Source organism: Abramis brama (assembly GCF_963993115.1).
Source record: "Abramis brama genome assembly, chromosome: 14".
Taxonomy (NCBI): Eukaryota; Metazoa; Chordata; class Actinopteri; order Cypriniformes; family Leuciscidae; genus Abramis; species Abramis brama.
Genome location: NC_139976.1, coordinates 32,818,423 through 32,832,308, shown reverse-complemented (window position 1 = coordinate 32,832,308; position 13,886 = coordinate 32,818,423). Strand labels below are relative to the sequence as shown.

The 13,886-nt window shown below is 34.7% G+C and overlaps 1 protein-coding gene across 3 annotated transcripts in view; it reads left to right on the top strand.

Moving 5' to 3' along the window:
* Positions 1-3,287: 3,287 nt before the first annotated feature.
* LOC311096507 (cGMP-dependent protein kinase 1-like) overlaps positions 3,288-13,886 on the top strand; it is a gene marked incomplete at its 3' end in the record, with an annotated part of 154,287 nt that continues 143,688 nt past the window's right edge. For 2 of the 3 annotated variants that reach the window (XM_084135706.1, XM_084135708.1), the window contains exon 1: positions 10,236-10,679. In XM_084135706.1, the coding sequence (XP_083991832.1) occupies positions 10,375-10,679 (305 nt within the window). In that variant the 5' untranslated portion in view covers positions 10,236-10,374. Of the gene's footprint in view, positions 3,746-10,235; positions 10,680-13,886 lie in introns of those variants that run through there. The other variant, XM_084135707.1, reaches the window with a different exon arrangement.

Sequence of the window (13,886 nt, the reverse complement as noted above, 5' to 3'; positions counted from 1 at the left end):
TTGTAATAATATTTCACAATATTACTGTTTTTCTATATTTTTGATCAGATAAATGCAGCCTTGGTGAGCAAAAGAGATTTCTTTCAAATACAGTAAAAAATTTAATGTTGACCGGTAGTGGATGTTAGAAAGGACCTCATATGTGAATGGTTTACAAAGATATTCCTACGCCTAAATCTTATTCACTACCCCTAAACCTCTTGAGAAACACATGATTCAGCTGAAATGAACATTTCAAGTAGTGACCATTTCAAATGTTTCAAAATTTGGGCAAAATTTATTCACTAGTTTATGCTCGTCTTGTATTTCTATTGTTGTTTTTTGCAGTTTTACACCGCATCCATTAAATGCACTTGAAGTCAGCTCTATCTTGGGTACTTTTTGGAGGAGTGTTAAGCTTGCTGCATAGCTATGTATCGCTACACATAGATATAATAAATACATTTATTGAATAAATAAAGGAATAAATAAAATTAAAATAAAGAGAAACAGCACTTTGATATATACAAAACAATATTTGCAGGAAAGAGGCATCATCTTCTGTGGGTTCGGTCAGCAGGGTCCAGTCTCCGGGAATTTGTATGAGAGCACTTGATAATCACATCCTGGCAGGAGCGAGATCCGAGTGCTGCGGATCAGTGGATGAGAGAGGTGTTGAAAAGACGAGTTTCATTCCCTGGTAATTATAGCAGCCAAGGAAGAAATATGTTCCACCACAAGAGATTAGAGTGAGGGTGCAAACCTAAAAATAAACCCATATCATTGAAGTCCCACTGAAAAGCTGCAAAATAACAAACAATGCCCACATCATGATGACTTCCAGAAATATTTCTTTCATCAACTCTCTCTGGGGTACAAAGGAAAAGTTCAAAAACTGTCACTATTCACTCACTTTAATACCATGCAGAGAATATTTGAAGAATCTTCATGCAGCTTTCTTGGATTCAACATTTCATACATGCCTGTCAAGCTCCAAAGAGAACAGAAAAACCCATAAAGGACCATTCATACAGTCCAAATCCATGCTGCAGGAATGACTGAATTTTTTTAGACCAAAAGCAAGTTAGCATTGTAGCACTTCCGGATCCATCGTCCTGATGTCAATGGTTAAATGTCTGAAATGAGGTCTGTGGTAAACACAAGCTCAAGACATTTTTATGTTTTATTCTACAAGATACTGTGATTTTTTTAAGACTTTTACTTATTTTGAAAAAGGCGGTTTCTAGTAACTGGCTAAATGGGACTGCAGATCACACAGAATAGGAAAACTCATCTACGCATTAGTCCGCTTTCATATCTTCATTGTGTTCATAATCACGCTCTTGCAAACTAACTCAAACTTTCAGGGAAAATGTTTTTTAAACAAAGACTGAAAAAGCTATTGGAGGCTTAGAGGACCAGTCATTCCCCTTTTCAAAGTCTTGAATTTGTTTTGGGGTTTACTAGATTAGGTTTTCATGCTTGAATATCCAAAAAACACATTATTTATAATATTTTACATTGTTGCAGCTCCTCTCTTCCCAGTCTGTCAGCAACGCCCTGTTTAGTTCCTGTCTCTATGAAGCCCCTGTTTCTGTTGTGGACTACTTGCATGGACATGAGGGTGAGTAAATACATTTCTTTTGGTGGAACTATCCCTTTAAATGCTCTTCTGCATTCGTGTTGAGTAAATCTGCACTTAAGACTCCCAGCCCCCTCCTTTCCATCACAGTCTCTCAGCAACATCAGCTCAGGCAGTGTCTCCTCCTTCCTCCATTTAGATAAATCCAGCAGTCGAGGCGCATGATGACATAAACATCATTGATTTTGCAACATCCTGTCTTCACTTAGGGACGCTCTACAGTTTCGATGAGAGAAATCGTATGCATTACAGGAAGACCATTGACTGTCAGACCATTGAATGTCTGTCTGAAAGCTGATACTCCTTCCCCTGGAGAGCTGCGGATGGCATTGCCTCATTGGGATGAGATAACCAACCATGCTCAAATTTTGTGAATCACAGCAGGTTTTGTCTTGTGTGACATAAACAAAGCAGAGAGAGAACAGAAGTCAAGGTGACCTGATCAGTCAGACGGAGAAGAAAAATAACCAAACAAACAAAAATGACTATATTGTTTTTGCTGAAACTTTGCTGACAACAAATAAAAAAAGTAAAAATTGAAAACTAGTACCCAGTAACAGTTGTTGTGCACTAAGGTATTAGTCTTTACCATCTGTAAGGTTGAACAGTGAAATCTTCTTTTCCATATTCCAGATCAGTGGGTTTGTAAAGATTAACTTAAGCTTTTCTTGGATGACTGAGCCAAGAAGACCAACATATGCATAATATGATATCTGAGGTGTTTCTATTCAGAGGTCTATTCATTGCTTTCGCTGAATGCAAAAAGTTTGATTGTATTATAGGCCATGCACCAGATAAAGTGAAATATTATCACCATTATCATAATGAAAAAAATAATAATCACCCTGTATTTCATATATCACATATTTTGCGTCAGTGACTTTTAGATAGTTACATAACTATATGGGTAGACCTGAAGAAGCCAGAACAAACATACAGTAACTTCACTGTAAAAATTATATGATCAATAAGTTATGACAACACATGTTTTTGCATAGCTTTAACTCATCAAAATATCAAAGATTCAACTCATTTTTTAAAGTCAGTTTAATGTAATTTAAGTTTAAATGACTTAAATTTTTAAGTACAATCAACTTGGATGTTTAAGGAAGCAACTTTCTAACTCAGATGCTAAAACTAACAATCCATCAATAGGAACAAACAAACAAACAATAAATAAATACATAAAATATGATTTAAATATCAGTAATAAAAACACACAAAAGAATCATTTCAATACTATTTATTTATTTAAATAAATTCATAGTTCAGTAACAAAAACAATCACACAGAATTTGGAATGTATTAGCCTATTGTTTGCTACTGAAATATAAATAATAATTTATTTATTATATAATAATTACAATATTAAATAAATAAATAGACAAACAAACAAAGACATGAACATTTAGTAGTTTGTGTGGTTTTTGATTGTTACTGAAAGATAAATAATATATTTTTGTTTATGTATTTATCTATATATATATATATATATATATATATATAAAGTATGTTCATGGATTATAGTTGTTTTTCAAGAAGGCTTTGTCTATCCTGCATCTCTACATTACTGTGTTGGACTTACACAATAAGGCACGTCACCAATCATATATGATCATTGATTCTATTTGAGGCTCGAGATCGTGTGTTTAGAAAGCGTTTGACTGGAGCGGAGTGATCATGATCAGGTCTCTCTGGGGAAGGAGGGAGAGGAACATCTAATTGGTTTCTCAATGAAACAATCGTCCCAGTCTGCAGGAAGGGTGTGCTCGGAGCACAGCTGCTCTGTGGTAAAGTGAATCTTGACTGACAGAGTTAAGACATCATTCCGCGGCAGTCTTCTTCTGTTCAAACTTCAAACATGAGTGAATTAGACGAAGAATTTGCCAAGATGCTGCTCATAAAAGAGGAGAGGATAAAGGAAATGGAGAGGCTGCTGTCGGCAAAGGAGCAGGAGGTGAATGAACTGAAGAGAAAGCTGCACAAATGTCAGTCAGTTCTGCCGAGCGCTATTGGACCCAGGAGAACCAGGCGCGCGCAGGGCATCTCCGCGGAACCGCAGACATTCAAGTCTTTCCAGGACTTGACAAGCGAAGCTTTACGCAAACACCCCAAGTCGGACAGGTGAGAACCCTTCATTTAGCCAACTATCTGTTAGACGTGTGCTTTTTGCCTCGGTGTCATCACTGTGGATGGTCTCCGTCCGAGTCGAGTCTCTGTTACCCCGCGGTGTGAGTGACTATAGTAGCCTACTAATACTGCTCCACTTAGATCAAGATTAGATTTTCACACGTGGCTATATGACAGTACACTATCCCAGCTAACAAAAATATGTTCTAAGAACGTTTGCTAACGTTCCTATAACTTTGAGAGAACATTGCCAGAACGTTAAGGAAGTTCTGAGAATGTTCCCTGTTATACCAATACAATTTTACACGTGACTAGAAACTATAGGCAAGATTTTGTCACTTTTTATGACTATAGACTACTATACTATTCTATAGGCTACTATACTATACTATACTATACTATACTATACTATACTATACTATACTATACTATACTATACTATACTATATTGGCCTAAACCTGGTAAGAATATTAAATGTGGAACTGAGAAAAATTACTTTAAGCTTTTGATTTGATTATAAATATCAAACAAACAAAAGTTTCCACACTCTGAATGTGAACAGTCGAGTCAAACTAATCAATCCATGATCTGTTGTATAATAATGAATTGATTGTTAGACGTGTTGCAGTGCAGTATATGTGGACAGGTGCAGAGTAGTGGTGGTTGCCAAACTTTTTTTTGTACTTGATTGTATTGCAGATGGGCATCACTATGGTATTTCATTGGACAATTCAGTTCTTAGAATCTGCTTAGAAGCAAGTAATGAGTCATGAGTACTTAAGTGTATTGTCAATGACCTGCTATATATTTCTTCCAAGTTTCAGTACTTTTTAAAATGCAACTTTCTGGGAATTAAATGAGTGCTTTCCGAAAAAAGGTGTGAGTTGTGGGTTAGGGTTTAAATGCTTCTGTTTTAACTTTCACCAGTTTTGCCTCAATGCAATGGATCAAATGAGATGCAGGTTTCATGTTTTTGTTTATTAAAGTGATTTTTGCATGGCAATGGCATCAAGCTATATGCATCATAATTAGCTGACATTAAAATATATACTATTGGTTGTAATGCCTAATATAATGCATTCACATAAAAGTTCACATCTGGTCTAATGCTTTTAGGCATAAAAGCACTCTTTCACACTCTTCCTCAATGTCTAATAGGCCTTCTGTACAACCCTAACCTTGTTGAATATTTAATGCTGGTTGTTAAATATTTAATGTCATAGATATTCACTGCTATATTTAGGATTCACATATTATAACTTTCAACTTTTCCTGGAAACTCGTGGAATGTGCCACATTTAGTGGGAATGAGTAAACCCCATTTCAGTAAATGAATATCTTTATTAACTTCTGCGGGGGGCAGAGGGAGCTGTGGCTTTCTGAATATGATTGAGATTTATGCTACATTTTTATGTTGCATTTGACAATAATACACAGAAGTACACTTTGGGATATTAAGCAGTCTTGGCACTTCTTTTAACTATTGGCTGCCGTTTAAAATGACTCAAAAGTAAAATAAGTTCCTGTTAGTAGCCACTAGATGTCAGTAAAATGTCATCACCCCTTGAAGGGTTGATATTAAAACAGTGAGGAATCTGTGACAGGCACTGAAAGCTGCACTCAGGCTGTGTCCGAAATCACACACTTCCCTACTATATAGTAAAACAGTATGTGACAAAATAATTAACCTATGTCTGAATGCACAGTACTCATAAAAGAGTAGGCAAAAAGTACCCGGATGGCCTACTACTTCCGACGAGATTCTGAAGTGTGCATATCATGGACACTTTACTATCCCATGAGGCCACGGGACAGGATTTGTGAATGGCAGTGAAGCAACGCAACCGACGCTGTTAGGTCACATGATACTGACAACATGGTGAATGTAGTCTGACCGGATTACATTCATACTACACACTCATAATATATAGAATATAGTTGTGTAAGTGCTTGCAAAGTACGTACTCATTCAAAATAAGAGAGTATGTGATTTCAGACGCAGCCTCTGTATTGTTTTACAGTGGGCTTACAGTGTTACTGACACCCATCATGAAGTGTGGATGGAAAAGAAAATTGTATTAATTCATGATGCCATTATAATGCTCCAATTACATGTATATTTATGACTGTGTAAATAATTTATTCAGCAATTAAAAGTGACAGAGAGTTATTGAGTGAGTAGTATGTGATCTCAACATGGCGGCCATCATGACGGTTGACGGATAAAAAGCTTTTTCTAAGCCACTGTTATCACTGGAGTATTCATTACATGATTCGGTTTTAAAGAAAATTCAAAAATGAATTTAGGAATAAAAAAACTGGTGTAATGAGTTTTAAATAAAGCTCATCTAATATATATATATATATATATATATATATATATATATATATGCAACCAAGGTATATAAAATATAAGGTATGTTAGTTACATTAAATCTCAATTAAATTGACTATTTTTTCCTGTTGGTGTTTGAGTTTAAAGATCACCTGAGCTTATGGCATTTCAAAAATAAAAATAAATCAATATATATATATATATATATATATATATATATATATATATATATATATATATATATATATATATATAGAAGTTTTCTATTTTAATATATTTCAACATGTAACATTTGTAGAATATGGATTTTCATGATTCTTTAATGAATAAAAAAAGTTCAAAACGAAAGCATTCATTTGAAATATAAATCTGTTTTAACATTATCAATGTTTTTAATTTAACTTTTGTTTAGTTTAATGTGTCCTTGCTGAATAAAAGTATTATTTTTTTTATTATTATATTCTTTTCAATCATATACTTACCCCAAACTTTTGAATGGGAGAGTTTCCAGAAAAAATATTAAGCAGAAAAATTAGTTATCAACACTGATAAAAAAATAAGAAATGTTTCTTAAGGCAGCAAATCAGCATATTCATTATATTTTATATATATTTTTAAATTATATTTTAAAATAAATTAAAATAGAAAACAGTTATTTTAAATGGTAGTAATATTGCACGATATTATTGTCATTTTAAAACGTTTAACTTGTTTTTATTTTAATATAGCGTCATATACACTGTACATATCAGGTTCTTGCGACTGATAGAAAGCGATCTCTTTGACAAATACTGCCCACCCTCTTCTCTGATCCTGTGTGTTCTAATGTAGAACTCCTTATATAATCAACAAGCTGCTTGAAAAGCACTTGAGAATGGAAAGTGTGTTATCTTTCCTGTGCTTGTCCTGCAGATACAGGCTCAGGCCTTCCACATTAGCATCACGTCTCTCACGTCCACATTGGCACAGACACTTTGATCTGCAGTTCGTGTAAATGGTTTGCGAGAACGACAGAGCCTCATCATCAATAGTGCTTAATTGGTCTTTTCTGCTATGCATGATAAATGGGATTCACATTCATTTAGGACAGTGCTCATGGAAATCAGTTAAAAGGAAGGCATGGACTAGATACTGAATAATGTCCCTAGTGAGGTGTGTGTGCTACATTGTGGGTTTCAAGATTCAGGACATTTATTAACAACTTTATTAACATCCTTTCTATCAAACTAACAGAATGGTGTATGAAACAAGAAATGTTGCTTACTGTGCAAACTACAGAGTGCAGTGAAAAAGACAAATATAACAGTTTGCAAACATAATTTCTACAGCTTAACCTTCATATTATTATAATACTTACATAAAGCAATTCCTTTATGTTACTACTGATGTTATTGTAGCGATTTGCAGCAATTCGTGTTAAATCTTTATTCATCTCTGTCTGGGTGTTGTAGACTTTCTCCACTAGAGGACGCTTTTGATCCTATTTTTAAAGATTGTGTGTTCTTTCCGTTAATTATATATACATTGTGTGTGTGTGTGTATTAATACACTAATAATTATTAAGCTAAAAGTTTCAATGTATATCCTTATATATCCTTTAGTTCTTTTGAAGCTGTTGTTTTTTTGTTTGTTATTTATTTATTTGATCAAATTTTGTTTTAATTCCAACACCAAGAGTTCGGTTGTGATTCACACTCAACATTCAAAATCTTTTGTTATTTTATCTAACACATGGAGGGAAACACCAGTGTGAATTACAAAATGAATTCTTGATGTAATTAAAAAGATTCACACAAAACGAGACAATATACAAAACAAGAGAGCACGGTGTTGACTTTTTTTATTTTTTTATTTAATCATACTATTATAGTTTTAATTAGATTTTATTTTTACATCTTCTGCTTTCTTTTTAAATTTAGTAACATTTTTTTTTGTAATTTTGTTGTGTGTTTTTTTGGCCATTTTTAGTAGTATTTTTTTATTTTATTAATTATTATTTTAGTTTTTAGCTATTTTAGTACTTCAACTTAAAGTAAACGAAAATGATAATTGTTGAAATAAAAATTATATATATATATATATATTATTTCAGTTAACATTTATTTTGTTTCAAGTAATAAAATTAGATTTTTATGGTTTTAGTTTTTAGTTTTATTTAATGATAATAACCCTGTTTTGTAATTATAATGTTCCAGGATTCCACAGGTTTCTATCTAACAGGCTTTCTGATAGTGTATACACAGCAAGAGGGCAGACAAGTGCAGCAATTTAATTCTCAGTTACATTGTTAGATTTTCCCCCCCAACCAGATGGTGGGGCAGTTAATGAGGTGAAATGAAGCCCCAGTCATCTATTGATGGGAAGGATCCAGATGATGTTATAGGGGCTGTGAAGAAGAATCATGCGTTAGAACACCAGAGCATCATGTTCTGTGCTGATGAAGTATAGAGGTAAAGCTGCAGTAGGTTAAACAATAATGGGCATCATTAGTGTTGTATTTAATCATCACTGGACAGTGAGAGGCTGCAGTAAATGCACATCAATGAGATACAGCAGTGATGTTAATATATTAACTTAAAAAGATCCTTTGAAGAATATTTTCAGCAGTGTTAAAAGTGAAAACACACACACACACACACACACACACACATACATACGTGCACACGCATATACACACACATCCAACCCATAAGAATGTAGAAGCACCTAATCTGACTGTAAGCCTAAACTTGACATAAACTGTAAACTTTTCCCTCAAATCTGATTGGTTGATTGGAATGTTGTTCCAGCAGAATCAACAAAGGTGTTGATCCTGGAACATGTTGTGGTGAAATCACGTTCACCAAACTTCACCACTAAAAGTGACATTTTGGTCATATAGCCTACAGTATTTTGTGTTTCATAATATATGTTTACAGTAATCTTCTCTTATTCATTGACAGTGTGTTTATGCTTAGTTGTTTATATGGATGTCATTTATGTACATTTCATCTGTGTTTGGTGCATTTCAATTGTCAAAGTTTGCGGTTGAGGTATTCTGAAGTTGTAAACAACTTAATGCGCGTGCGTGGAACAAGCCCAGACAGAGCACCGCTGACAAACTATGTGACACAGATAAAACTGTTTCCAGTTTAATTTAATTTATGACAGAGCAAGTTTATTTTTCTTTCATTATTAATTTCATTTCTTTAATTTGTTAATATTCATATCCTGTTTTAAACACTTAATGTTATTATCATGTATGTTTATACTTGTCTACATTTTCTGTTTTTATAGAAAAACCACACCCACTTATACACCCTAATTAAGGACAACTGCTTTCTTATCTGAGTTGATGTGGTGACAAATAAACGGGTTATTCCCAAATATTGGACATTACTGACCAGTCTCTTACCAGACACCCTGTGGTGGGTTTTTAACTTAACTGGCAATATAAATAAATGTGATTGTGCTATCAACAGCCAACTCATTTCTTCACAGTGACTATTTTGACATTGCAGGAATTTAATAACAGATGACAAGTTGAAACTCAAAAGTAGATGTAATTAATGTTCAACGATGATGACAAACTTTTTTACAGTGTATCTTAAAAAATATAAAAAGCACGTTTAGTGTTTTATGAAATATTTGATTAAATGAGCCTTTCACAAAAAGGTTTGCAAACTACTAACCACTGAGATATCGATGAGAAAACAGCTAAGGTTGCACATTTTCTGTGTCAGTGTGTGTATTTAATTTGATGTCTGATTTGTACATTTTAGGAGTTTAAAGCTAAACAATATAAATAATTCAATTGGGGAAAGTTTCGCTTTGAGGTTAAGGTAAAGGAACTGTTATTGAAACTATGGTTGAAATGTGCTCATGTGCCCGTGAGAGGTAGAGCACACGAGAGCTCTCAGCGGTTGTTGAAGGTGTGCGCTTGAGTCTTTCCCCATTGGCTCGTCTGGGAGCCGCGAGCATGTTGCTCTCACAGCGCGTTCACTGCGCGTTCATGGCGTTTCACTCGCGCTCGACGCGCTCCACAGCTGCGACTGACGTATTTGGACCAAAAAAAATAAAAAATGAATGCCCTGTGAAACTTCGTCACCCGAATGTGATGTCTGCAGACGCCGTGGGTGTTTCCCCGCTCATTCCTCCGGTATAAGTAATCTGAAAGCACGCCGGTGGATTGGCGCGGCGACATTGTCTCGGAACATACGAGCAAAAGCGGTTTGTTTTAATTTCATGACCGAAAACTGACCGTTCGCCAAGTTGGTAGCGGCTGCGGATCGTTAACTGTGGGGAGAAATGGGCACTTTACGAGATCTCCAGTATGCGTTACAGGAGAAGATTGAAGAATTGAGACAGAGAGACGCGCTTATTGATGAACTGGAGTTAGAGCTGGATCAGAAAGATGAACTCATCCAGAAGCTTCAGAATGAGTTAGACAAATACCGATCAGTTATAAGACCGGCAACGCAACAAGTCCACAAGCAGAGTGTCCTTCAAGAGCACCAGAGGACCAAGAGACAGGCAATCTCAGCCGAACCTACAGCCTTTGATATTCACGAACTCAGTCATGTCACCCTGCCTTTCTACCCAAAGAGCCCACAGTAGGTGCCACTTATATCTCATCAATGTTGTTTTGAAGGTGTCCATCAAATTAACAGGAATAAAGTGCTGATGATTTGCATTACTAATGCCATTTTGCATATGCAATTGCGCTGTTCTCATTTTATGCAAGTGATCTTAGTCACTGGGACAGCTTGAGTTTTGTGGTGCGAGTATAATCATAACCATATCCGACCTTACCTTCATTGCTTTACTAATGTGATGTAGGCTATCATAAAGATAGACACACAGCCGGTCAACCTGTTGATTCTGTTTATCAACTTTTGAAAAGGGACAAAAGTGCAAATGCAGATTATGCAGTTCATGCACAGTGTTTTCTGAAGAGAACGTGTGCATTTCAAAATATATTATTTTCTGCAACATAAATATTTTATTAGATTAGTTTCAACTTGATTGTGCTTGCAAGCATCTAACCAGACATGTGAGTTGTAATAGCACACCGTAAATATAAAATGGCAAAGTGCAAATTGGCAAATAAGCTTCAATTGGCTGTGCAGAAGACATGGTTTATAGTACATAATTCAGTTCAGAATAGTGTAATGTGCAGAAATGCAATAAGGGGAAAAGTATGAGACCATCTGGAAACCAAAACCTGGAAATAAACAGGTAGTTTTAGGGTTTTGAAAAAAATTGGAAAATGAAAAATTGAAGAATAAATATTTAAGATTCTCCATCAAAAACTCAAAATAATAAGTGTATTTGTGACATTGATCATAGATTTTATTGCTTCCATTGAAGCGGAATGTCTCAAATCATGCTATCAGTCACACAGGCGTACATGTTCAGTGAAACATATGAACTGCAATGAAATGCACTCAACTGAAAGGCAGAGTAGATTCTTTGCACCAGTGAGAATCTTTTCATATTCTCCTCAGCTGCATCTCTATAGCAGTATTATCCAAAAGCCTCCCTTATTCACCAGCAATGCCATCATTTCTCCTGCAACTTATCTCCCCCCTACACTCTTGTCTTTTTTCACAGATTGTGAGCATTTCAATACTCCTTGTATTCATGTCTGGTGAATATTTACTTTTGTTGCTGAGTGGATTTTGGTCGAGAGCCAGATGTCTACCATCTTTGTGAAGATATCACATTCTTTGTGCTGGTATTCATGAACACTGGTAGTACATGCAAGACTAATTTCACTAAAACAATTACTGTGCATGAAACCATTTGATGATTCATGCCCATACTGATTTATTTTTTATTTCACATTCATTACTTTATTAATATGAAGGCTGGATGTGCAGAGGGTATGACACATTGTACCTAGATATACTCCTGTAACATCAAATGTTTCTATTTACAACGTTTTTCACAGCATTGAGCATGATAGAAATTACCAATTGAAGGTTTAAAGGGGCCATGACATGAATTTTTAAAAATATTTTAATATGTTCCTTGAGGTTCACTTATATTGTTAAAGTTAATATATATAATATATGAATACAAAAAAACAAACAAACAAATAAAAAAACATATAGGAGAGAAAGCAAAAATGTTCTACCCTCATTTGACCCTCCTTTAAGACTTTAAGTTGACTGGATAACGTCATTGCATCGGATACAGTGTAAACACCCACTTTCAATTAAGCGTTTTGAAAACATTATCCATAATCCATTATCCATACAGATGAACGCGCATCTGTATACTGTATCCAGTGTAGACAGCGTCAGTGCTTATAATGGGTTCTATTTTATTTTGGTGTGATGGTCGCATCCATTGTAGGCAAATGTCAGCCGGTAAGCGACTGAATGCCAGTGGGCGATGATGTATAACTTTTTGTCGATGTCTTACGCTGGAAGCAGTCTTATGCAAATGTATTATCGTGTGACATCATAGGTCACCCAATATGAAAACAAGCCATTTTTGGAGCTTGATTAAATAAATGCTTTGTTTATAATGAGGAGGACGTTTCAAGCTATGAAACTTGCAGATTTTTAAAATGGTACAATGGTACAAATGTCAAAAGATCATGGCAAATTTGATTTCTCATGTCAAGACCCTTTTAAATTTGCAGAAAAAATAAAAGTTTAAAAGGCAAGTTTAATTGATGTAAAATGTCATGTGGTGTGATTCAAAAATGCAATATTTATAAAAATATTTATAAATAACTCCTAATATTATATATATATATATTAGGGCTGCACGATTATGACAAAAATCATAATTGTCGATTATTCCCTTGAAATTGTAATTGCGATTATTAATTACGATTATCACAATTTACATTGAATATATATAGAATATATATATACACATGTTTACTTAAAAATTGTGAACACACACACTGTCCCCCTTTACTTAACATACACATAAATTGTAATAATATGACTAATAGTAAAGACTACTAAGAAATAAACATTAGGCTTATGCTAAAGCTATTAAATATCAGTCCCAAACTAGCTTTTGTTAATACAATGTTGGTATGAGCCACCAAAGTCATTTAAAATATAAAAAATAACACAAAGTGAAAATAAAGTGGCATTTTGGGGTTAATACACTGATCTATATAGAATGTCATTATATAGATCAGTGGGTTAATATTAAAACGACAGTTACCATGGTGATACACAATACTAACAAGAACTGTTAATGAAACATGGAAACTGCTCCTGGTGAATAGAATGAGAATCATCCCTGCATGCAAATCCTTCTCAGCTAACACACGACGTACCAGTAACGTGATTTATTGGTATTTTACTTTCGTGACTTACCAATTTACAACGTAACAACGTTGCATGCTTGTAGTTTCCTTTGCACTTTATACACAGCGCGCGCCGCCGCATTTGCGCGTGCAATTGAAGAGTGTGCGCTACGAGCACAGTAGCCTATAACGGCTGACATGACAGGAACGTCCGTTTTTCTGAGGTGAAAGACTTTTTATTTCAGCGTACACATACGTCGCTGCCTGGTAGTTCCTTCCTATTGTGCTGGGTTTTCTGAAGTAGTTGTGATTTGCCTCTCATAACATGCTCTAAATGCACGCAGAGTGGATTTTTTTTTTTTTTTTTTTTGTAATCGCGGCTTTGAACGATTACGTAATCGTGGCATCCATAATCGTAATCGCGATTAGAAATTCGATTAATTGTGCAGCCCTAAATATATATATATATATATATATATATATATATATATATATATATATATATATATATATACATACATACATACATACATACATACAT